This window comes from Chiloscyllium plagiosum, chromosome 16, assembly GCF_004010195.1.
Source record: "Chiloscyllium plagiosum isolate BGI_BamShark_2017 chromosome 16, ASM401019v2, whole genome shotgun sequence".
Taxonomy (NCBI): Eukaryota; Metazoa; Chordata; class Chondrichthyes; order Orectolobiformes; family Hemiscylliidae; genus Chiloscyllium; species Chiloscyllium plagiosum.
In genome coordinates this window covers 50,059,705-50,086,874 of record NC_057725.1, presented here as the reverse complement: position 1 = coordinate 50,086,874, position 27,170 = coordinate 50,059,705, and the positions used below count along the sequence as shown (strand labels likewise).

At 40.4% G+C, this 27,170-nt stretch overlaps 1 protein-coding gene across 1 annotated transcript in view; it reads left to right on the top strand.

The window, feature by feature from the left end:
* LOC122557886 (cleavage and polyadenylation specificity factor subunit 6-like) overlaps positions 1-23,444 on the top strand; it is an 88,042-nt gene extending 64,598 nt beyond the window's left edge. The window contains exons 5-9 of the mRNA XM_043706066.1: positions 2,008-2,542; positions 4,744-4,859; positions 9,230-9,383; positions 10,610-10,800; positions 20,974-23,444. Coding sequence (XP_043562001.1) covers positions 2,008-2,542; positions 4,744-4,859; positions 9,230-9,383; positions 10,610-10,799 — 995 coding nt within the window. The 3' untranslated portion in view covers position 10,800; positions 20,974-23,444. The remainder of the gene's footprint in view (positions 1-2,007; positions 2,543-4,743; positions 4,860-9,229; positions 9,384-10,609; positions 10,801-20,973) is intronic.
* The last annotated feature ends 3,726 nt before the right edge of the window (positions 23,445-27,170 follow it).

Here is a 27,170-nt window from a genome sequence, read left to right as displayed (position 1 = left end):
CATCATTAAACCCTTAGAGCCTTGTAATATTCTGGTGACTCATGCTACAGATGAATTTAACCATTCTAAGGTAGTATCCAGAACTGTACAGGCTTTTGTTTAATTGCGGTAAAACTTCTGATCCGTTATATTTCAGTCTTCTAAATTTAAAGGCTAACTTCCTGGTTGTCCTTTTAATTTTTTTGTATCTGACTGCTGCATTTTCACGGCCTGTTGACCACCTGTTCTCCTAAAACCATTTGAACCTCTCCCCTTCTCAGATTTCACCATTTCAAAAATTCTCACGTCAGTCCATTTTTGGTCTAGATTGATACCTGCATTGAAATTCATCAGTCATTGTTTTTTGCAGTCAGAAAGTCATAACATTTTCTCTGTAATTGTATGCTGTGTCTGTAATACTTATAGTATCGCCTACCCTTGTCACCAAACCTGGATGTATGGCTGTCAGGCATGTTATCTAACTCATTGTTAACTGTGATCAACGTTGAGGTCTCAATGCAGATCCTATTGAGCATCACTAGTCGCTTGCTTCTAATTCCCTTCAATTCCCTTCGCATTACACTTGGGATACTAGTCTCTTAAGTGGAATATCATTGTATGCCTCTGGATTAGTTACTTACTCAAAAAAAAGCATTAGATTTGTTAGACATGGCCAGCTATTAAAAGTTCAAGTTGGCTCTGCAAACCGCTCATATTTCTTCGTCCTCAGTCACTTTTGTCCTTTGTTGTAGATTCCCTCAATTGTACTTCAAACATAAACAAAGCAATTCAATTTTGGATACTCTCTTGCAGTTCAACATTGAAGTAACAGTTTAGTCAAACATTTCCAACTAATATTCTACTATGAATTATTGATTCTCAGTGTCACTCATTGTGGTAATTGGAAAAAGTCACATTTTATTTTTGCTAGTCTTCTGTGACGTGCTTCTAAAATTCTGTTGATTTCTCTACGAAAACTGAAAGCCAGTGGCCTTGCTGATTTGTTAAAAAAAACACGGAAAGCAGGTTCTCTCTCGTCTGATTAGTGGAGCACTGGATAAAATCAAGAGTGAAAATAAAAGCAGATTCCTTCTGGTCTGACTGGTAGAACACTGGAGAAACATGACCAGTGGCGTAAGGTTCCTTTGGTCTAACTGGCAGAACACTGGATAAAATCCAACATGGGAAATTAAAACAGGTTCCTTCTGGCTTAATTAGTAGAACACCAGAGAAACTCGAGCAGTGGAAATGAAGCAGATTCCTCTGGTCTAACTGGTAGAACACCGGATAAAATCAGTGGAAATAAAGATCTTCAAGGATCATTGCACATTCCAGTATGCCCTGTTTTTATTGCTAGATTTTTTTTCAACCCTGTACAAATGAATAGATTTTGAAGTTAGGACTTCTAGAAACAAACGCAGCTTTTCAAATAAACTTATCGGATGAAATTCATTCTTATGAAAAATAACAAAATTTAATGCCTTCAAAATTAAAATGATAGAAATAAAATTACAGAAAAATGTACATTCAAAGTGATCTTTTTAGTGGGTCATTAATTAGAGAAAAGTTGCATTCTCCCATTTTTTTAAATGTAGAATACCACTCTTAAGTGTTTTGGAAAAGTAGGAACAAAGACTTAATTTCTCTTCTTGCTCTGAGAGACTAGATTTGCACCACACTGAGATAGAGGTGACAGTCTGCTATAAATAGATATTAGAGTGTTTGGGAAACTATATTCAGATCCCAAGAGCTAACAGTATGAGAGGTACTCCACAGCTTGTACAGCTTGCTTTAGTTTAGCATCATATCTGAACCATTTGCAAAGCAGCTGAAAAGCAGTTGTTACGCCAGCAGGTGGTGCTATTTTGAAAGTGGACGATCATTACTGTTGAAACACTAGACATTGTAGTTTAGGCTGAATGTTCTTATGTTCCAGTATGCAGATAGCCTCACTTTTGGGAGCATGTTTTCAAAATTAGCACATATTCACAATTTAAATGCTCACTTGCTTTTTAAATGTTTCCACAGGACAGAATCCCCAGAGAAGCCAATCACATGACTCAATGAATTCTCCAGACCATCGAGATTCTCCACTGCCACGGAGAGGGCCATCACCAGCTGAAAATGCCGCAGCACCACCCAGGAGGGATAAATTACTGCCTTCCTTTCAGTTGCCTGGTAGGCTCCCGTATGGTGAACATCCACATGGAATACCACCGCCAGGCCTTCTGCCCCCTCCTATGTCACTTGCTCTCAACTCTGGATATGGACCCCCACTTCAGGTGCAGCCTGGACCCCTACCCCCACCAGGTGCATTCTTAGCCCGACCTGGTCCTCCAGGATCTCTTGTACCTCCGTTGCCACCAGGACTCCCACCCCATTTGATAGTACCACCTCCAGGTGCTATTCCACCTGCACCCCATATTAATCCAGCCTTCTTTATACCCCCAAATGCCGGCTTACCTTCACCAGTTGATAGCAGAGGACTTCCACCACCACCTGGGGATGTCTATGGCAGGCCGTCACCGTCTCAGTACAACAGAGAGGAATTCAAACGTGGAAGGTAGGCACAGATCTATCCAGCTGAGTTATGTAATTTTATGTCTTCAGCTACTTTTCAATTTATAGAGTCACAGATTCATATAGCACAGAAACAGACCCTTTGGCTCAACTCATCCATACGTGAATTGAAATAGCACTAAACTGTATGGACATGGAAGAAATCTTGTTACACTCTTCTGAATGACTTACTTGATCACTGCTATCGGATTGAAAGGAATGATTAACAAGTGTTCTGATTCCTATCCAGTGACACTCCTTGGATCATTTGGAGTTTGGATGAGGACAGAATTGGGCTTGATTGTGGCACAATGTGAGCTCCAGTGAGTAAGCTGAAACTAATTTGAGGTTGATGAGATTTGTCTGACAAAGGGACAGGAAGGTTAGAATCTCAATGTCATAAATTTATGGGAAATTCCCCATTACAGTGCCATGGGAACTTAGCTAAAACATTTTGAGGCATGTTCTTCCCAGCACTGGCCTCACTGCCTAACTGTATATGTTGCTTTTAATTCTTTATTTTCATGCCGCAGTGTACAATTTGCATTGCTCCAAATTGAATTCACTGATGTCAGTGAACAGTGGACATAGAACTCCCATTGTGTTGATGCTGAGGGCAGTAGGGGAAGTCAGGGTTAGAAAAGTAAAAAAAATTAAAATTATTTATTATATAATAAGCTTTCATTTTTAAAGGAACTCTGCAGCCTGTGTGATTATAGTGAATGGCCACCGCATTAACTAAAATTTAAAAAAAAAATCTGTTGAGCTAGATTTCATTCTGGAGTCTGTCTTGTCCAATATATCATTCAGCTGGGATCATAACAAGATGCAGAAAAGATATGTGAGAATTTTTCCAAGAATGAGGGATTTCATTAACATGGATAGATTGAAGAAACTGGATAGATTGAAGAAACTCCTTAGAGAAAGATTAAATAGAGATTGAATGGAGGTGTTCAAAGCCTTGAGTGATCAAGAGATAAACTCTTTATACTGGTGGAAGGGTCAAAAATCGGACTTCAGATGATTGACAAAACAACCAATGTTAACACGAATTTTTTTTTAGACAAGTGGCTAAGGATCTAGAATTGGACTATCTAAGTGAATGGTGGAGACAAGTGTAATAGGGCTTGCAAAAGAGGAGTGAATAAGTACCTGGTGGGAAAATACTTCTAAGACAGAGAAGAAAAAGTGAGGGATGCAATTATGTCAGTTAATCTTGCCATGAGTGGCAAAGACATGATGGGCCAAATAGCTCCTAGAAATAAAACTATTAATGTTATTAGTATTATCTAACTTCTAGCAGATTACCTTTATTTGCAATGCAGAGGATACACTGTTTAAATATTGCCAAAACATTAAATTGTGATAATGTTCAATGTACTGCTTTGTTATTGATGGAAATCAAGAGAAAATTTGATTTAAGACCATATGGTCTTTATGCTGTAGTCAACCATAAGTCATATTTGCTTCTAGTCACATTTTGAAGTCAATTAAAATTATTTTGTCACTAGATGTCTGAAAAATGTACTTTTGTGAAATATGATAGTAATTTTAATGTAATGCCTGTAAAGTAAAGGGTCTGTCTCAAGGCATATTAGCATTGATTGTATGTAATCTGGGATTTTCACATACTTGTGAATGCTTGGAGTCTAACATGCCCTGTCCAGTGGAAAAAATAATCTATAGGTTAATGTAAGGCTAGTTGTTGTTTGCAATTAGCGGTTGTTTGGCTTCTCTAATATGGCAGATCATAGGTTATCTCATGATCAGGAGAAAGCTTTAAGAAATAATGGGCTTTCTTTCTCTTTATTTTTGAGGTTATACAGTGCACTACATACAAAGAATGAAACTTGAGTATCAATAAATCTACTGAATATTTTAATCAGATGCTGTTTGTAAATAGGAATAATATTGCCTCCTATTGGCATTTGCTCACTTTTGTCTTAGAAAGCATAAGAAAAGGAATCAGCTCTGTAACACAGCCAACCAAACAGGCTATGAATAGACATCCATAGTCACACGGAGCACCAAGACCCTGAAGTGAACCTGAAAAACTTGATCACTTAGTCATCAACAATCTAGTATTAATTTTCTGACCTTGTTTCTATCAAACTTTGAGTTATTACTTGAGGGATAGGATGAGGTGATGGCTAACTGTTTTATTTGGATTTATGTGTGAAGAATGAAATGCCTTTCACTTGGCAGAGATCCTGATTCCAGTAGTCCTCCTCTTAATGAAGCAGAGTTTGAAGAAATGATGAACAAAAACCGAGCGATTTCCAGCAGTGCCATCTCCAAAGCTGTGGCTGGAGCGAGCACAGGTAAGTAATTCAGCAAGAGTAGGCCTTCAATACAATTTCTATGCATTTAATAACTTGACAGCTACAAAACTGTACTAATCAACAATGAGTTAATATTATAGGTATCAGAAAACGAGTTTTGAGAAGATTTGTAGCTCAGGTTGAGGTTTTGGATGTAGGTTTGCTCGTTGAACTGGAAGGTTCATTTTCAGATGTTTTGTCACCATACTTCAATAACCTCCGGACGAAGCATTGCTGACGATTCCTGCTTTCTATTTATATGTTTGGGTTTCTATTGGTTCATGATATCATTTCCTATTGTGATGTCATTTCCTGTTCGTTTTCTCAAGGGGTGGTAAATCGGGTCCAAGTTTGTTGATAAGAGTTCCGATTGGAACACCATGCTTCTAGGAATTCTTGTGCGTCTCTGTTTGGCTTGTCCTAGGATGGGTGTGTCGTCCCAGTCAAAATGGTGTCCTTCTTATCTGTATGTAAGGATACTAGTGAGAGAGGGTCATGTCGTTGTGTGGCTAATTGATGTTCATGTATCCTAGTGGCTAGTTTTCTGCCTGTTTGTCCAATGTAGTGTTTCTTACAGTCCTTGCACAGTATTTTGTATATGACATTAGTTTTGCTCATTGTCTGTATCGGGTCTTTCAAGGTCATTAGTGGGTTTGCCAAGGGGTCTGAGTTATCTGGTTGTCATTTCTGAGATGTCTTTGATGTAGGGGAGAGTGGCTAGGGTTTCTGGCCATGTTTAGTCTGCTTGTTTAGGTTTGTTGCTGAGAAATCTGCAGACTATGTTCATTGGGTACCCGATCTTTTTGAATACACTGTATAGGTGATTTTCCTCTGCTGTCCATAGTCCCTTTGTGCTGCAGTGTGTGGGGGCTGGTTGGAATAATGTTCTGATGCAGCTTTAGCCCGTTGGACAGATGGACTACAGACAAACCAACGGACACCCATGGGATCTCCGATATCCGGGTTCTTAGCAGAGACTCGAATAAATAGCTCTGCCAACCATCCAACTCAATCTTTGGGTCCACTACATGGGTGATACCTGTGTCATCACTAAACGAAATAAATTAGAGGAAACCTTCAAGACCATCAATAATGCCCTTCCTGGCATAAAATTCACTAAAGAGGAGGAAAACAACAACAAACTGCCATTCCTAGATGTCAGTAGAGCGAACAGTCAATGGGGAACTTCAAACCAGCATCTACAGGAAAACAACACATACAACCCAAATGAACCACAGAAGCAACCACCCCAATATCCACAAACGAAGCTGCATCAGAATATTATTCCAACGAGTCACCACACACTGCAGCACAGAGGAACTACGCACAGCAGAGGAAAATCACCTATACAGTGTATTCAAAAAGAACGGGTACCCAATCAACACAGTCCGCAGATTTCTCAGCAACAAACCCAAACAAGCAGACAAAATGCATCCAGAAACCCTAGCCACTCTCCCCTACATCAAAGATATCTTGGAAATGACTGCCAGACTACTCAGACCCCTTGGCATCATGGTAGCCCACAAACCCACCAACACACTAAAACAGCAGCTAATGAACTTGAAAGACCCTATACAGACAACAAGCAAAATTAATGTCATATTCAAAATATTGTCAAGGACTGTAACAAACACTACATTGGACAAACAGGCAGAAAGCTAGCCACCAGGATACATGAATATCAACTAGCCACAAAATGACATGACCCTCTCTCACTAATATCCTTGCATACAGATGAGGAATGACACCACTTTGATTGGGACAACACACCCATCCTAGGACAAGCCAAACAGAGACACGCATGAGAATTCCTAGAAGCATGGCGTTCCAACCGGAACTCTATCAACAAACACATTGACTTGGATCTGATTTACCACCCCTTGAGAAAAAGAGCAGGAAATGATATCACCAACCCAAAGAAATCCAAACATATAAATATAAAGCAGAAATAATCAGCAATGCTTCATCCAGAGCTCACTGAAGATGTTACCGAGTATGGTGACGAAACGTCTGAAAATGAATCTTCCAGCTCAGCGAGCAAGCCTACATCCAGGTATCAGAAAAGCTTCCACTCTCCCTGTACTCTCACTCTGCCCTTGTCAAATGGTGGCCTATGCAGAGGTACGTTTTCTGTAAATCTTCAGAACTGCTGTCAGATATGCTATGATGACCCTTAATTTCAACAGATTGAGGATGTAAAAATGAGGCAGTGTGTATGTGATGATGTTTCTGCAATTTAGGAAGAACAAGAAAGGAAGGATTTTTGAAATATTACTGATGAAAACTGCCCACTGCATATCAGTTTTCTGATGTCCTGTGTGTGCCCAATCTGTAAGCAAATTCCATATGCTGTGTAAATTATGAAATTCCTACTTTTAGCAGTTTGTGAATGAGCCCAAATAGAAAAATAAAAAATGAAGAATATTTCAGTCTTTGAAAGAAGATAGGTTGGTTAACATAGTACTGTCCAAATCTTTGTTTTAATGGACCAAGCAGAGTGTGTACCATGGAGCATTGAGAACGCACCAACAGAAATTCAGATGGCACCTTTATAATGGTGCAATGTCTCAGGACATTTCATAAATGGTATAATTTAAAAATCAACAGGAAATTCAGGGAAGCAGAAATTAAGAAGGATGGCAAAAAACTTGATCAAACATATGTTTTGGTTTTAGTAGGGTCTTAGGAGATAAGAGGCAGAAGGATTTACATAAAAGTATTTGAGTCCAAGCAACTGAAAGCCAATGATGCAGCAATGGTGGTTGCATAAGAACTTGAACTAGAGGGAAGGAAATTTCAAGGGTGGGTGTTCATTGTTTTGCTGGAGGTAATTACAGAGATAAGGAGGGCGAGGAATGGGGGGATTTCTAATAACAAGGATGGAAATTTTGAATTAGAGGTGATGGGAGGGAAGGGGCAATACTGATAGGATATTTCCAGCTGAGTTTTACATCGGCTGATTATTTAAGATGAAATAAGAAAGGCCAGCCAGGGAAGTATGGAAGTAATCGTATGGGAGATGACAATGGAATGAAATAAGGGTTGCACGAGATGTCGTGGAGAGGATTCGGGTAAAACATTCAACTAACTTTGAACAGAATACCAAGATTGGGAGTGTTGGAGATGAAATGAATTATTGCAGTGAGTGACTTGCTTGTAGCAGTCCAATTTAGACAAGTAATCGCGCCACACAAACCTTGAGTTATTGACTGTTTATTGGTGAGCTCATGGGGAGAGACAAGCCAACCTAATGGTCACAAGTCACTCTGATGAGATACAGAGAGTTACATGTTTATATAGATTACAATCATTTAACAATTAGCAAACTGTCAATTGAAATATAATGAGTAAGTGGGCAATCGATCACGTCACTAGCCCCAGTCACGTAACTGGCTGGACAGTACTGGTCAGAAATTGATAAGCAATGTTAGTATAACAATAGATTCTTGTAAAAGAAGAACATTCCCATGCTGGGAAAGAGTTCACTATCAGATGCGAGTACAGCTGCAAGGTCAGCCACCTCACTGAGCCTGGGAACGTACAAGCAGACACTAACTGAAAATTAAAATGGATTCCAGGCTTTAATATGTGTCAAAATGGCTGCTTGGGTTATAACAAATCTCCCACAGGGAGAAATACGTCCAAGATGGTGCCTAGGCAGGGGAATACAGTTGGTGATGAAGTTACATAGTTTGTAAAAGAGGGGTTAAAAGAAGTGGCTTCAATCTTCTCAATGTTTATCTGAAGAAAATTATGATTTATTCAAGGCTGGATATCAGACAAGCAGATTAACATCACAGAGTAAGGTTTGGAAAGGATGGAGAAGTAGAAGTGAGTACCAACAGCATACATGTGGACATCGACTTCAAGTCTTTGGATAATTTCATCATGTAAATGAGGAAGAGAAGATGACTAAGGAGTTGAGTAACTCTCTGGTGACCATGCACAAGGCAGCAAGTCAAACCATTGTTACAGCTACTGTGTCAGTGAATAAATAGGTAAAAATGGAACCAGGTGAATGAAGTCTGACAGAACCAGAGAGTAGAGGAAAGGCATTGAATGAGGAGAATCTGTGTTTTAATTAATTTAAATACAGTATATTTTTGACCTTGATCCAGTTTACAATTTAACCACCACAATACTTTTCAAACTTCATAATTGCAACATTTAAATTGAAAAGTATTAGGAATTAAAACACAAGCATAAATAGCTGTCAGGGCTTTGTGCTTGTACTACCAGGACTCAGCAGCTACATGTGGATGAAGTACTGCAATCTGGATTCCTCGAGAATAATGATTTAGATGTACCAATTAGTGCACTACTACAGAGTTCTGAAGAGTGATCAATACTCTAATATTTGTGTTACATAGGTGACTACGGAAATGCAATTGAGACATTGCTTACAGCCATTGCCCTGATTAGACAGTCAAAAGTTGCAGCAGATGACCGCTGCAAGGTTCTGGTCAGCTCACTGCAGGACTGCCTCCATGGAATTGAGTCCAAGTCATATGGGTCAGGATCCAGGTAAGCATATAATAAGCATCACCAAAATTGTCCTATTGAAAAAAGTTTTTTTTGCGGTGTATGGACATCCTGTCAAGGCAGTTATCGCCCATTTCTAAATGTCTTTGAACTAAGTACATCTCTATGACTCTAAGTAACTCGCTACGCTATTTCAGCGGCAGTTCAGTGTCAACCAGGATGATGTGGATCTGGGTCTTTATACCAGGTGAGGATGGCAACAGGTTAAATAGGGTCACTATTTAATTTTAAGACTGAGATTGACAGATTTTTGTTAGCCAAAGGTATTTAACGTATGAGCGAATGATCAGGATAGATGGAGTTAAGTCACAGTTCAGCTATGACTTCACTGAATTAACAGGCTTAGGAGATAAAAGCCCAACTCCTATTTCTGTGTTTTCTCTACAATTTATTCTTGGACGGGCTGGTACTGGCAGTGTTATTAGGTAGTATTTAATTGAGATCACTCAACCCAGCACAGGCTAGGGATAACATCTTGAATCTACCTGTTTAATAGAACACCCAGTTTCTCTAAATTGGGGAGCTGGCAGTGGATGCTCAGTCGTTGACTGAATTCAGAGCTCAAATCAACAGATTTCTGGGCTCCAAAGGGAATCTAGGGATACGGAGATCAAGCAAGAGACTGGAGGTGAGGTTGAGCATCGTGGCTCAATTAGCTCTGCTGCCTCACAGCATCAGGGACCCGGGTTCGATTCCCGCCTTGGGCGATTGTCTGTGTAGAGTTTGCACATTCTCCTCTGGGTGCTCTGGTTTCTTCCCACAATCCAAAGATGTGCAGGTCAGGTGAATTGGCAATGCTAAATTGCCCATAGAATTCAGGAATATGTAGGTTAGGTGCATTTGTCAGGGGTAAATGTAGAGTAGGGGAATGGATCTGGGTGGGTTACTCTTTGGAGGGTCGGTGTGGACTTGATGGGCCAAATGGCCTGTTTCTATACTATAGAGATTCTTATGATCAGTGATATTCATAAATGATAGACCAGGCTCGAAGGGCTGTAATGGCCTATTCCCATTCCTATTTCTTATGTATAATAATTTCTTGTTTATCATTTTGTTTTCTGTGGTAAAATTGAACCAGTCATTATTTATTTATTAAATTTCATTATTAAACAATTTCTTCATTGAACAATTGACATTATATTGCTGAAAGGCCATTCAAACATGTACCCTGGAAAAAAATGATTGAATTTATTGCATTTCATTTACAGGAAGAGAGACAGATCAAGGGACCGAGAGTACAGCCGTTCTCATGACAGAAGCCGTAGACACAGGGAACGCTCTCACAGTGAGGATCGGCATGAAGATTATCACCGTGAGAGAAGCAGAGAACGGGATCGCCATAGAGACCGGGACCGTGACAAGGAAAGAGAGCGAGAGAGAGAGTATAGGCATCGCTAAGGTATGCTTGAAAAGTAAAGCTTCTTTAAAAAAAAGCATCATAATTGCCTTATTATATTTTAAAGCATTTTCCACAGTGGCTTCCTGCAGTTTTGGAAAGTGACTAAACATATGGACCCCAGAGTGGGCAGGGACTGGCCAGCCTGGATGCTAGTCACCCAGCTTCTTCCTATCCTTCTTTTTAAAATATATTTTAATTGAAAAAAAGGAAGAAATTTTTTTGGATATTACAACAGATACAAAACCAAACAATTCAAACCAATGTTAAAAAACAAACCCATTAATGACATAATTAATAACTAATAACTAAGCTAAAAAAGGAAAATCTGAACAGTAATAATAATAATAACAGTAACACAGTTCAACAAAACAAAGCAATAGCCCTTGATCATCGAGCGCATAAGTTTATACATATTCATATGTTCATAGTTCCTCCTCTCTGGATATCAGATCCATTACGTAGAATTGTCATGGCTATATTAATGCTCTTATTAGTATGGTGGACAAATCTGAACCCAGGTAGTCCAAAAGGAGCCGCCACATCTTATAAAAATTCTCAGTTTTATGGTGCACCATACTTGTAACAAAGTCCAAGGCAATGTGCTCCATGATCAGCTAACACTAGTCTGCCAGCCCTGGGGGATTTTCCAACACCCACCCTAACAGAATGTTCTGTCTGGCATAAAAAGTGAGGATACTAAAAAGCATTTTTTTGTGTACATCTAATGAAAATGAATTAACAAAGCCAAGAAGAAATGATACCGAGTCCATCTCCACCTTCGTCCCCAAGGTTTCTCTATTTTGCCTACCACAGCACTCCAGTATGCCCACAGTCTGTGGCAGGACCAAAGACAAGGAGTAATGGTGCCCACTCTCACTTTACATTTAGGACACATTGGAGAAGATCCCGCTTTAAATTTTGCGAGGTGGTCTGGGGCCAAATGGACCCTGTGGGGAATCTTCAATTGGAAGGCCTGGGTCCTGTTGCAAATTGAGATCCTTCTTACATTTTCCCAGATATCCTCCTATATTTCAGAAGAGATCTCAATGTCCAATTCTGTCTCCCATACCTTACAGAACTGTCCAAGGGACCCTCTCCCAATAGATGATAAGCCACACTAACAGATAATATATCCTCAACACTCAACACCTTCTCCTCCATGTCGGACCAATAAGAATCAGTTAGAAGTATGATCTCTTTTTGTATGAAATTTCTAATCTGAAAAAGATGAAAGAGGTCCCTACTGGGCAATTCATATTTCTGAGCTGAAAATGTGTGCTGGAAAAGCGCAGCAGGTCAGGCAGCATCCAGGGAACAGGAGAATCGACATTTCGGGCATAAGCCCTTCTTCAGGAATGAGGAAAGTTTGTCCAGCAGGCTAAGATAAAAGGTAGGGAGGAGGGACTTGGGGGAGGGGCGTCGGAAATGTGATCGGTGGAAAGAGGTCAACTAGGCGGAAGATGAGGCGTTCTTCCTCCAACCGTTGTTTTGTTGTGGTCTGGCGATGGAGGAGTCCAAAGACCTGCATGTCCTTGGTGGAGTGGGAGGGGGAGTTGAAATGTTGAGCTACAGGGTGGTTGGGTTGGTTGGTCCGGGTGTCCCAGAGGTGTTCTCTGAAACGCTCCGCAAGTAGCCGGCCTGTCTCCCCAATATAGAGGAGGCCACATCGGGTGCAGAGGATGCAATAGATGATGTGTGTGGAGGTGCAGGTGAATCTGTGGCGGATATGGAAGTTTCCTTTGGGGCCTTGGAGGGAGGTGAGGGGGGAAGTATTGATCTCCAGCATCTGCAGACTTCACTTTCTCCTCAATTCATATTTCTGAGCCAACTGGTCAAAGGACATCAATATGTCCCTTCGAATAAATCACGTAAGCAAGATACGCCCCTAGCTGCACATAGTTTAAATCCCAAGTCCATCACCCCTGGCTGAAAACCCGGCATACCAACAATGGGTGTCAAAAATGTTTTGGCAATATTGCCCTCCATGCCTGGACAGTATTGATGATGTTTGGGCTATGGCAATATTCCTTAACTGTTCTCATTTTGTCTAAGAACAGCAGGCTAATAAAGGGGCATCTTGCCTGAGATACTTTGATTTCCAACCAAAGTGAGTAAGGGTCCCCCTGGGCCCAATCATTCACTTAAGATAGCAACGAACTTAACTGATAGTTTTTGATATCAGGGAGGCCCACTCCTCCCAGTCTGTAAGGTAACTGCAATTTAGTCAATTCAGTTAGGGGCCGCTTGAAATACCAGGTAATATAACTGAGCCAGTCGTTCGGTCTTCTAAATATTTGCTTAGTAAAAAGCAGAGGAAGCATTCACATAGGATACAACAGATGGGGCACAATGCTCATCTTAATGAGGGCCATCTGAACTAACCAAGAGATCAGAAGCCATCTATGAAGGTCCTGCTTGATTTTGTTTAATAAATGGTCAAAATTGGTTTTAAATAGCCGATCAAAACAGGAGAAATAAATATACCAAAGTAGAGAAAGTCCTCCTGTGACCATCTAAAGGGGAACCGAGATCTGCCCTCAGGATCAGATAGTCTCGGGAGACCACCCATGGGCATGGCCCCCGACTTCGCAAAGTTGATGTTATAAACCGAGAAGCCACCAAATAGATTGATGCATTGTATCAGGTGTGGCACTGAGACTGTTGGGTTTGACCTGAAGACAATAACGTTATCCGCATACAACGTAACTTCTGGAGCGGTTATATTGGGATCCCTGTGAATTGCCTCCACCAGTGGTTTGATCACCACTGTGAAAAGCAACAGTGATAAGAGACAGCCCTGTCAACTGCCCCTACAAATATTGAAATTGCTTGACTACACACCATTGGTAAGGACCGCGGCAAGTGGATCACTATACAAAAACTCCACCCACCTGACGAAGATCTTGCCCAAGCCAAAACGCTTTAAAGTATAAAAAAGATATGGCCACTCCAACCTGTCAAATGCCTTTTCCTCATCGAAGGAGATCACCAATCCCCATGCCAATCACTGTTGACATACTTGGATCATGACAAGTAATCTCCTGACATCATTTGTTACCTGCGACCTTTTATGAACTCTGTCTGGTCCTCCTTAATGATGGAAGGCAATACAGTTTGTAGCCTTAATGCCAGAATCTTAGATAGGATTTTGAAGTCAACATTCAGGAGTGAAATGGGCCTATAGGATGCATAGTCCACCGGCACCTTCCCTTTTTTAAGAATGAGAAAGATGTTTGCCTCTTTTAAAGATGGTGAGCCATTAAATGTACTAAGCATGGGCCCTGACAACATACTTATAAATTCCTTATAGAACTCACTGGGGAACCTGTCAGGACCCGTCGCCTTTCCATTCTGGATCTGCCTCACAGCCTCCTGCATCTCTTGCTCTGGCAATGGCGCATTGAGGAGAGACTCTTGTTCAGGGGTCACTCCTGGAAGGTCCAAATTCTCAAAAAAAGACACTATCCTAACCGCCCACCCTCACAGCTTTCAGATTGGTTTAGTTCAGAGTAAAATTTCTGAAATGCGCATTAATTCTTTGAGAATTGCAGGTTAAATTTCCAGTGTCCTCTCTGATCGAGGTAATGGCTTGGGGGGGCACTCCTTTTCCTGGCAAGGTACGCTAGGTACTTGCCTGGCTTATCCCCATGCTCAAACAACCTTTGACTTGCAAATGCAAGCTCCCTCTTGGCTGTCTGTGTGAGCGTGGAGTTCAGTGTAGACCGGAGCACTGTGATCCTCTGCAATTTAACCAGGAGGCCCTGTCAAAATATGCCTTTTCAGCTACTTGCACATGCGACTCAAGCAAGCGTTGCTGCTCACCTGTCTGTCACTTCTTAGTGGCTGAATAGGAAATAACCAAACCCCTAGCACAGGCTTTAGCTGTTTCCCAGAGAATAGATGGGCTACTAGTCGCGCCTGAATTAATATCTAAAAAAGCCCTGAACTCAGCAGAAACAAATTCGATAAACTTGCTATCCTTGAGGATGAAGTTGCCAGTGCCTTGGACCTACCACAGTATCTTTACTCCTGACCATTTGAATATACTGAGGCATGATCGGAAATAGTGATATTGCCAATTGTACGTGATGCCACCGAGCCCAGATGTGCTGCGTGAGTCAGAAAAAGATCAACCCTGGTATGGCATTTATGTGGGTTCAAAAAGAACGGGAGGTCCTTACCAGTAGGGTGAAGGTGGCGCCAAATGTCTACCAACCCTAATTTAGTACCAAATCCCTTAATTGTTTAGATTGTGAAGATGATGATATCGGAAGGCCTTTGGGCAATCTGTCCACTGTAAGGTGTGTTAGACAATTGAAATCCCTTCCTATGATAATATGCTTAGATGCAAGGTTATCCAGTCTAGAAGGTGCATCTGTCAAGAACTTAAGGGAGTGGATTGGGGGACAGTAAACATTTAAGATCCTGTATTCTTCCCCATGTATCAAAGCTTTAAGGATTACAAATCTCCCTCGTGTCTTTAATGCACTGTAACAACTTAAATGGGAGCTTCTTTATTCCTCATATTGAAAAATGAAAAATAAACCCATTCATACCCCATTCTGTTGCAGCTTCAAATGCTCTGCATCATCCAGGTATGTTTCATGTCATAAGGCAACATCTACCTTCTATCTTTTAAGACTGGAAAGTACCTTCTTTCTCTTGACCGGTGAATGACTCCCTTTAATATGCCAGGAGCACCATTTAAACAAACCTTAACCATAATCTTCTATAGCACCATTTAGTCTCCAGAGAGGAAGAACCCAAACTACAGATCGCTGAGCTTTAATGCAAAAGATTCCACAAAACCCAAAAACTACATAGACTAAAATAACTACAGCAAACAAATCTACAAAACTTATAAAACTATATGCAGCAAAAACAGAAAAACAAAAGATGACCAAAGGTACTGACCGGAGGAATTTACTCCCATTCAAACTACACATCCTATAACCTCACGAACCATCCCAACCACCCTCTTAACTCCTACCAACTAAGGTCACACCAGATATACCGACAACCCGGTAGAGGGACAAAAAACAAGAGTGATTAGTACTATAGACAACTAAACTTATCATAATTTAGAGATTAAAGATAAATAATCTATCCATCTGGACATCATTTAACACAAGTTATTACCAGAAAGGCGACTCTACCAAGTCCTTTTTAAAGCAGAACAAGCCCAAACAAGGACATTCCTCTATGCCTATTCGGCCATTCGACTTAAGTCAATGTGTCCACAAAGTTCTTCGCTTTCTCTGGCAAGTCAAACAAGTGTGTGGATCCATTATGATTGATTCAAAGCACTGCTGGATATCTTAGAGAATACTGGATCCCAAGCACTCTCAATCTCTTCTTGATGCCTTTACTGGACCACTACTGTCAAGAAATCTTGAAAGAACATGACCCTGGAGCCGCCACGTGCCAACATCCTTGGATCTGTTCCTCGCACCCTAGAGGCTTCCATGACCCTCTGCTTGTCTTTATAATGACGGAACCTTACTAGGACAGGGCATGGGTGCTGATCTGGTGGGCTCTCTCAATGCATTATCCTTCCTTTCTCAGCATCCAATTCTGGGAACCACTTCTCGAAGAACTCCACCGTCGTTCACCTTCCGTCCCCTCCGGTATGCCAACAACGCGCAGGTTCTTTCTTCTGCCCCTGTTTTCAAGATCATCTACCAGATCCAACAGATCACGGACCTGTGTTTCCAGGGTTTCAATCCGGCTCCTGGAGGAGTCAGTCTCTGCCTCTACCCCTGCAGCCCGGTGCTCGAGTTCATTGGTCATTTTTCCCAGATCTTGCAGCATAGCAGATACAGGAGCCAGCTTCTCTTCAATTTTTTCCTTGATCTGCTTCCCCAGGACCTCATGAGATTTGGTCAGCTCCTCAACCAGGGTCTGGTGTGTAAACAAGCCCGCTGCTTCACTGGGCTTACTCCTTTTGTTTGGCATTCTCCAGCTGCAAGAACAAAGGAAAGTCATTTTTATTTCAGGTCTCTAGCTCCTTTACTGTGTTTTTACTCACAGTAGAGTGAATGGGATGAGTTCAAGCTCTGTTGGATCAGTGTTGTGGCGCAGAGACCAGCAAATGTGATCCTAACTGGATGTTGCCATCTTGGATTCCTCTTCCTATCCTTGGGCTATATACGCTGCGGTGGAATGAGTATGGTGGGTCGTCTGTTCACCTCACTGAAAAGCCTAAGTGCATAATGCATTACAATTACTACCGTTGACGGTTTGAGGAGCAGTAGTAAAATGTGAAGAATGTGAATTAAGATTACTTTTTCTTTGGCAACTTGGATTTTCCATTGTGTGTCCAGGTCCCACAGCTAGCAAGTAACATTGCCACTGTCTGGAGGTGGCTGCCCAATGACAGCAGTAGTAGGGGCGGGGGTACCAGTGCTCTAGATGCATTCCTTTGTCTCCCCATGTTCAGCTGTAACTGCGGATCACTCTATGGTGAGATCCTCTCCTCACTATCCCACAAGGGTGGCCAGCTGCTTGATCTGTTTTTATTAAGAATTTTTTAAAAATTGGAGAGAGGGCATCTATATTTTGGGCAGCTTGTACCTCACTAACCTGCCATGGCTACCTCCGAGCTAGAATGCCTCTGATTGACCCTCCCCCTTCAAGAGTACCTCCGAAGTCCTGTAACCCAACGTTTGGCCTTTATTAATCAAACTGGGGAGAAAGAAAGCATGTGAGTGACTGTTCTCTCCTCATTGCAGACTTCTGACCCACCTTTGAACCTGATGTGAAAGTTGTGAAGCTTGGGATTTATAAGCTTGCCACAGGCAAAAGATAGCTAATTAAAAAAATGATTATTTTACGGGAAGTGGATGCAAGTGGGTAAACCAGCATTTCTTTGCCCTCCCTAAATGCCCTTCATTATATTCATTATGTGATGGTGAGCCATCTTCTTGAATTACTGAATTTCATGTGGTGGTGGTACTCCCATAATTCTGTTATGAAGGATGTTCCAGGATTTTTACCGAGAGAGAGTGAAAGAATGGCAAAATAGTTTCAAGTCAGTGGTCTATGTGGTTTCGAGAGGAACTTGCAGGTGGCGATGTACTCTTGCATTTGTTGCCTTTATACTTTTAGGTAGTGGAAGTTATGAGTTTAGAACATGCTGTTGAAAGAACTTGGGTGACTTACTGCAATGCATCATGAACATGCTACACACTGCTGCCACTTTGCATTGATTATGCAGGGAGTGAATATTCAAGGTAGTGGATAGGCTGCCAATCAAGCAGGCTGTTTGTCCTGGATGCTATTGGTCCTCTTGAGTATTGTAGGAGCTGCACTCATCTAGGCAAGTGGAGACAATTCCATTACATTCATGATTTGCTTTAAGATGATTGACCAATGATGAGGGCCAATCACTTTAAGATGGTAGACTTTGCATACACTTTCCAGCCTCTGACTATCCTTGTAGCTACAATATTTATATGGCTGGTTCAGTTTAGTTTTAAGTCAGTGGTAATCCCCAAAATGTTTAAAGTTAAAATTCAATGCTGGTAATAATATTTAAATGTTAAGGGGTGTTGGTTGGATTCTTTCTTTATGATTGCCTGGAACTTATGGGTCTCAAATGTTACTTGCTACTTATCAGCACAAATCTGAGTGTTGTCCAGGATTATTGTATTTGGACATGGATTACTTCAGCATCTGAGAAGCCACAAATGGTACTGAACATTGTGCAATTATCAGCAAACATCTCCACTTCTGACCTTATGATAAAGCACCTGAAGATGACAGGGCTTAGAATGCTACACTGAGGAGCTCCTCTGGAGATGTCCTGGAGATGATATGATTAACCTCTAACAACCATACACACCTTATTTTGTGCTAGGAATGATTCTAATCAATGGAGAGTTTCCCTCCGATTCCCATTGACTTCAATCAATGCCATCCTCCATCAAATACTGTCTTGATGTCAAGGGCAGTCACTTCTGAATGAGAATTGATTCTCCTCGATAGCAAGTCAGCATTTGACTGAGTGTGGTATCAAGGTTCCTGACCAAACTGAGTCAGTGAGAATCTGGAGAAGAACTCTCTGTTGGATGAAGTTATAATTAGTGCAATGGAAGGTGATTGTGGCTAATAGAGGTTAGTCATTTCAGCCCCTGAACATCACTGAAGGGGGTGCTCAGTGCCAATCAAGCAGGCTGATTTCTCCTGGATGGTGTCAAGCTTCTAAGTTTTTATGGAGCTGCACTCAACCAGGTAACTGGAGAATATTCCATCACCCTCCTGACTTGTACCTAGTAGATGTTAGACAGGCAGTAAGGAGACAGAAGATGAGTTACTTGGTGCAGAATTGTCAGTTCCTGACCTACGCTTGTAGCCACAGTGGCTAGTCTAGTTCATGTTTTTGTCAATAGTAACTCCCACATGTTGATAAGTGAATGAATTCCAAGATGATAATGCCATCGAATATCAAGGATAAATGGTTAGATTCTCCCTTGTTGGTGATGATCATTTCATGACATTTGTGTGGTGTTAATGTTACTTGCCACTCATCGGCCCAATCCTGAATGTTAACAAGTCTCTTGACATATCAATGTGGACTGCATCATTATCTGAGATGTTGCAAATGGCATTGAACATTGTGTAATCATCAGTGAACATCCCCACTTCTGACCTTACAATTATGGAAAAGCTGCATTGTAGGACTCCAAAATTTTACATTTGCAGAATTGTAATTGCAAATACATTCCATTTTGTTCAAAAAGCACACAATCAATCCATGTAACATTTTATAACTTTCTACTTTGGAAATAGATCCAGTCTGGCTCAAGATTGGGATGCAGACAGACTCTAACCTCACAACTATAATGCATTGTCTGAGCTGTCAGCTCTTATAAAACCTTAAGTTATCTCGAGAATGTGACTTAAAAGAAATTTTGGGATTTACGTATTAATGAACTGAGACCTGCAACCCATTCTAAAAAGCTGAAAGGCTTAATAGCTATCTGGGATTGTTCAATATATAATTTCAGTTGCATGACACTGAGATCTTTTGCTATAAATTCTGTGTCTTATGATCCTGCTCCATAGCTACCTGATGAAGGAGCAGCGACCCGAAAGCTAGTACCTCCAAATAAATCTGTTGGATTATAGCCTGGTGTTGTGTGATTTTTAACTTTGTCCACCCCAATCCAATACCTGCACCTCCACATCACAGTTGTGGAAATGCTTAGCCTGGTCTTTTGTTGTCTGCCATGCAATTAGTCCTGTGTTGTAATTCCATCAGTTTGATATTTTAGTTATTCATGATCCTGCTGCTGGCTTTCCCTCCTGCAACCTTCATTCAACCAGGCTTCATCTCCTGGCTTGGTAATAATGGTGGAGGGGGGCATATACGATACCAAGAGATTATGGATTGTGTTTGATTACATTTCTGCTACTGTTGCCCACAGCACCTCATGGATATCCAGTTGTGAGTTTGCAAATCTTTTTTGAAATCTATCCCATTTAACACGTGATCACACTACGCAACATAATCGAGGGCATTCTCAGTGAAGATGAGACTTTGTCTCCACAAGGATTTTGCAGTGGCCATTTCTATCATTACCATTATGGGCAGACACATCTCCAAAAGGTAGATTGGTAAGGACGAGGTAGAGTTTCCCTCTTGTTGATACCCTCACCACATACCACAGACTTCACCTAGCAGATTCTTTAGGACCTGGCAAATGAGACTTAGAAGATTAAATAACAGTTTTTATTTGTTGTTCAGAACAACAACATGAATACCACAACTGAACCCTGACCTCTACAAGGTGAGTAGAGAAATCTGCAAGTTTTCCTGTTTCTGATCACAATTCAATGAACCACTGTTGGAAAGTACACATGCCTCGACCTTAAGTGAAATAAAGCTTAAACATGGTTATGATGCCCTCTCTCTTCCAATGTAAAGCATCTAACAACATGGTTTGGCCATATAATTCTGGCAACATTGCATAAGTATTAATGTCTATGAAATTGTTGTGCAATGTCTTGATGAAGAGGAGAGGATTAGATCAGAAGGGAATCATTTTGATTGTTAGTGATTAGATATGGTTGATATTACTTCAATAGCCCTGATTCCTAAAACTTATCAGGTTAAATTAATGCTTGCTTTTCTCTTTTTTTTCTCTTCTACTCTAACCCCTCAATCTGCAGAGAACAATTTTCCCCTTTGTACAGATCCTGGATCAGGAGAAAAATTAAAAAAAAATCAGGAAGACATTTTGAAATGAGTGAAGAAAGGAGCTGAATTTCTGGGAGAGGTGTGTGCACACCATGGGCTGTAGAAAGTGTTATTACACATGGAACTGCAACTTGAAGAATTTTTCCAGTTGGGTGTGGCTTTCTGGAACATTGACCTGCTATTATGTCGAACAACTTGTTTTGTTCAACAATTATATATTAAACTTTTTTTACATTCTCAGTTTCTTTAAACGTTGCTGGCCAGGAAAATCTTTTTACAATGAGGTGCAGATGACTTGGATGGAGTCTTCAGTGGGAAGCTGCATGTTCGACTGATTGCAGTAATCGTCCGTGCCAAACTTTTAATTGTCCACTGAGGGCATTGGCCTGAGCCCTAATGTGTAGTACCAGTTGATGGTCACTGGTGAAACATTTAGGGGTAAATGTCATCAGTTGGTTGCATTGTTTTGAATAAAATCTTGCAACTAATTATGTCTGTTTGTTTTCTGTGGATATCAGAACATTTCCTCTGATCAGTCACTGTTGCTAGCTAAGTTTTAAGTAAACAGATTTTGGATTTCACTGGAAATAACAATCAAGGGAAATCTTCCCACTACATGTTTTTACACTTTCCAAGCTGCGAATGTGCACACAGTTACTGACTGTCATTAGTCTGCCATGGAATAAATATTTTTTAAAATTTTTCAAATTTGGGTGAAAGCTAAAGTAAATGTTCGCATCTGTGTTCCATGACTTGCGAATGGTTAGTAACAGCCTGATGAACTTCTTTTTTCGTCCATGTGTAAAACAGTGTTAGTGTTGTCCAGATCCTCCTTTGTATATCATAGTGTTGGTTTAAATCACATCCAGTCAGCAAAATGCTTTTTGCTTGTGATGCTAGCTTTGCAAAAATAGTTTGGTTGTAAATTTCAAAAAGATGAAGATTTGTAATATCTTTTTTGAGATTTTTGTAGTCAAAACAGTACAACTTCTAGCACCACCTGCAAAACCTCTCATTTGTTGAGCTTTTTTAAAAAGGAATAACATAGATTTGTTAGAGTAACAGAAATATGCTTTACATTCTCTCCCATTGAGCAACTATCCCCAATGTATGGCTTTCATGGTTCTCAGAAATCACCGAGCTGCTCCACATCACTATTACATGAATAAAAGAAAATCTCACTGGATGTACTATTTGCAATAAGTAGTAGCAAGCAGCCATGTTTACATGGATGAGTTTAACTGCTTTGAAATGTGAAAGTAAGTTGTTACGAATTACTGGGAACCTGTTGGCAATCATTTTGTAGAATTGTGGAATAGAGAATGCAGTAGATACACCAAAAACTGTGCTTCCTCTGTCCCCTCAAGATATTGAGAATTTAAGTTTTAATAACCTCTGCATTTTCAGGCATATTGCAACAATAGGGTTAACATGAAACTACAAAGTCCTTTGGTTTGAAAAGCAAATGTGGCTAGCTGTCCCTTGTACTTTCTGAATACAATAAAGTATACAAATTGTGAATATTCATGACATTTGGAGGAGTAAATGAGTGCTGCAGCCTTCAGTATTTGCTTGCTTCTGACTCATCTCGTCTCCAGACCAATGGTTGTCTTGAGTTGTTTGCAACTGTTGCCTGCACATGTTCAGTTTTAGAGTGAAATGCTTTCTGCAGCTCTGAGTTCAAGGACTAAAAGATTGAACAGCATATCATGCAATAATGGCTTTAATGGTGACATGATGGAGCAGGTTAGTGATGGTAATTTTGACCTGAACCTGAGGTTTTTATTAGGTACTTAAATGGCAGTTGTTGTATGAAAACCCATGCAATGCAGACCATGAAGGATTTGTAAAGAGTAATTGAGACTGATTTCTGTGTAAATGTTAGCGATCAATCAAGTGATTCATTTCAAACCATACCTTGATGAAATGTTGCACATGCAAAGTCAATGGTGAGAATCTCTTTAATTTGATAGTGGGCTCTGAAGCTCAAATTTATTTCAGTCCCTGAAACAGACGAGATCCTTAAGTTTTTAATTTAAATCTTTTACATTAGATGGCCTGAAATGGGAATACCATAACTACTCTGGGAATTTCAACTGCGTTGGCACCTGCTGGCTTGGTGCTACTACAGTTGGTGCCAACACCCCGGTGGAAGTGGGGGACGAGGGGAAATGCAGGAAAGATTCTGGATTAGCTTCAGCATTCCATGCAGAATTTGAATCTTCCTTCATCTATGGCGGTTTCTGTTTTCTTAAAATGAAAAAGTGTAATTTTTTTTAGTCGTACCAATTTAATGAAAAAGGAAGATTTGTTGGTGACTTTGTATTGTGCTTGTGCGTTTACTGTGAAATAAAAAAAATGTTGTAAGTTTTTTTTGTAGCTTGTTACTATGTATATTTTAGTGACACAAATAGCTCCAGTGTATTAAAATGTAGATTCCTGATGCCTTGCTGTCTTTTTTTTAAAACTCAATGTACAGAGGAAAACTCTACAAATGAGGCATGTCTGAGGAACATGAAGCTAATGCATTGAAGACTTGCAGGAGAGGAGAGGTATAGGATTGGCACATGACCTTGAAGTTCTGTGTTATGCATCCTGTTGCATTTCTGTGCAATGAGCATATGAATCTGATCTTTACTCACACTAGGCATCTTGAAAATTTAGTGGGTTGCAAAGGCTTCTTAAATTTCATAAACTAGATTCAAACCTATCCCAGAGTAGAATGGATGAGGATGGTTGCAGCATACAATCGAGATTTGTTCAACAACGACATTACAGTTTGATAAGGAGTGGCAGGGAGAAAGCATTAATACGACAACTGCGAAAGGGGTGGGGGGTGGAGTCACTGCATTTGGAAGTGATCTAAAAGTAGATTGCGGTTTGAATGCAATTATAGGAAGTGGATTACTATTAGATATATTAAATTCTTGTCAAAGCAAAAATATGTTAGCCTTTATTAATTTATTCGTCAAACTTTAGATTACAGGAGGCAAATGCTTTGCTGGTCTGAAGGTACAACAATCAACACTTTTTTTTACATTGGGAATGAATCTTTCCAAGTGACATGGAAGGAATTAGATTGAAAGGCTTCAATTAGATAAACACTCCTTATTTTGCACAATCCTTGACTTACCTCGAATGTTTTAGGATAAGGGGTAGTAGATTTAAAACAGATGAGGAGAAATTACTTCTCTCACATTCTCATGAATTTGTGGAATTCACTAACAAAAGTGTTAGATGCTGGGACATTTAGCGAATTTAAGGAGGTGGATTTTTAATTAGTAACAGGTTGAAGGATTACGGACAGCAGGCTGGAAATTGGAGTTGAGGCCAAGATGAGATCAGCCATGACTATTAAATAGCAAAGGAGGCTGATAGGGCTTAATTGATACCTCCTGCTCCTAGCTTTTCCATTCCTGTGTCAAGATATAAAGTGATTTCTGTTTAGTGTCCAAAAATGATATTCGTTGTGTGAATTGAAAGATTAACCCTGATTTTGTTGAACTCCCTGAGTTCTGCTGAAGACTATTACTGGACTGAAAATGTTAACTGTTTCTCTTTCCACAGATGCTGTGAAATCTCCTGAGTTTCTCCAGCATTTTATGAGTTTGCCCTGATTTTATACGTTTTCATCAGGTGGAAATTAGGCTCGGGCAGTTGAAATAATACAATCACTTCACCGCTCTGATCTTGTTAGTTTCCTATTGTGTCCCAATATTGACAAGCAGGGCACCCACCAGGAAATAAGCAAGGGCCTATTTTAATTATGGAGATCATGCCTATTAAGGTAATCAAAGCTAGATCTACAATTTCAAACTGTAAATCTGGTGGTGAGGGTAGTGCTGATGCCCAATCAGACAGCAGTATTCTGCCAGACCCCTCAAAAAGGCCTAAAGTCTCTCTTGCTACTTCTATTCCAAACTCAGGTGAATCTGCTCCATTCCAGATGGCCAAAAGATTCCTTTGCTTGCTCCCCTTCCCCTCAAATGTGGACAGAGGCTGCTCCCTATCCCACAATTAGGATTTTCATCACTCCTAATCACTGCAATTGCCTTCTGTTTCCCCAGCCTTTCAGGAAGAATTTTTGCCATCAGGTAATCAATCACACCAGTTGTTAGGCAAGACTTCTAGTTTTATTTAAATCAGACATTTTGACTAAAAACGGTACAGCCTCCAAGTCCTCACTTCTCACCTTCCCAATCTTTGAGAATTGAGACCAATGTGTAAGAAGAAGTTAGGTAAACCTTCACAATTGGCTCATCAAAGATCTACTTATAACAGCTTACAACTTGTCCACTGTTTGAGTTATAAGGAGAGATTAGATTGGCTGGGACTTTGTTCACTGGAGCACAGGAGGTTTAGGGGTAGCATTATCAAGGTTTATAAAATGATGAGTGATGCAGGTGTCTTTTCCCTAAGTTAGGAGTATTCAAGACAATGGGGCATATTTTTAAGGTTAGAGATGAAAGATTTTTAAAAAGACATGAGGGGTAATTTTTTTGTTGGTGTGTGGAATGAACTTCCAGAGGAAGTGGTGGATGAGGTACAGTTACAACATTGAAAAGACCTTTGGATAAGTACATGAATAAGAAATATTTAGAGGGATTTGGGCTAAGAATGGCAAGTGGGACTAGATTAGTTTGAGATTATGGTTGGTTGGGTTGAAGGGTTTGTTTCTGTGCTGTATGACTCCATGACTGAATGCAAATTAATTTTCTGTGTTCTTGCTCACATCTTTGGATTCATTCAGTTCTGAAACTTAATTTGGCTATCAATTGGATGGAGTTAAAATGGAATTGTTTTCTAGTGACCATTAAAATAGTAAACTTCTAACAGTACTGTGACAGCATTATTTCAAATTCATTTAAAGAGGAAAGATTGATGACAACTGTTCTGTACACCAAGGATTTTGTTGACTTGCAGAGGTCCTTGTTATCTAGAACTCGTTGCAATAGTTTGTAGAAGATTGAGCTGGCACTACTTATCTGGCGCTGGATTTCCTTCTCAATGATGACATTTTGAGAGAGATTATGTCAAGATGTGGAAAGTGATTAAAGTCTTCCACAATGTCCCCTTCAACATGTATGGGAAGTGGTATTTGGCTGGCCAGGTGTGAGATGATATATAACATTTATTTTAGCAACGCCCAAGGAAAGACCAAGTTTCTTGAAGAAAGTTGAAGAAATAGAGTGACTTGGAATCTACTGTCGAGTGGGCAACATCAATATAGTCATCCCCAAGAATGCCCCTGCAATGTTGGTTAGAGTACTGGCGTTTCAGGCCTGATTTATAGAATTTAGCTGTAACTGCTAATGTGTAACAATTTTGGACAATTTCAATTCAGTCCCTAAATTACATGAGATCATCTGTAACTCAGGATATCACTCAGAGAGGCAGGTGCACGGTCTGGAATTACAAGTGGATTGAGAAAAGTAGTTTCTAGGACAGAAGTTGAGGATAAAATCAGTGAGATCTACACCAGTTTTAATGGTTATATTTGATCTGCTTCATATTAAGGGCTCAAAATGTCATATGTTTTGCTGTTAGTACACATGCAATACACTATATGATGAGCACAGAATTCAAAACATAGACTTTAAAAAAGACATTTTAAATGACTAGAGTACTGGTCATCAGATCCTTGAGGGGCTGTGACAAAACCTGTAAACCTCGTGGGTTTCCTCCGGGCGCTCCGGTTTCCTCCCACAGTCCAAAAATGTGCAGGTTAGGTGAATTGGCCATGCTAAATTGCCCGTAGTGTTAGGGGCAGGGGTAAATGTAGGGGAATGGGTCTGGGTGGGTTGCGCTTTGGCGGGTCGGTGTGGACTTGTTGGGCCGAAGGGCCTGTTTCCACACTGTGAGTAATCTAATCTAAAGTACACATGATACTGGAATTTACATTTTTTTGACATAATGTGAAAGGCAGAACATAAAGTGAGTGGTCTATTTGCTCCAAGTTCCCATTGTCACAGCTCATCCAATCAAATGTGGATAGCAAACACACATTTGTCTGCTGGGAGGGAGGCCAATTAGAAGAGTATTGGGATGATCTGCACCCAATCACCATCATTGATAGGGATATGATGTGGCAGAGGGAAGTTGGTCATGACTATAAGTTTAAAGGCTTCTTGCCCTCATAATAATTCTTTATAATTTTATTGAAAAATCA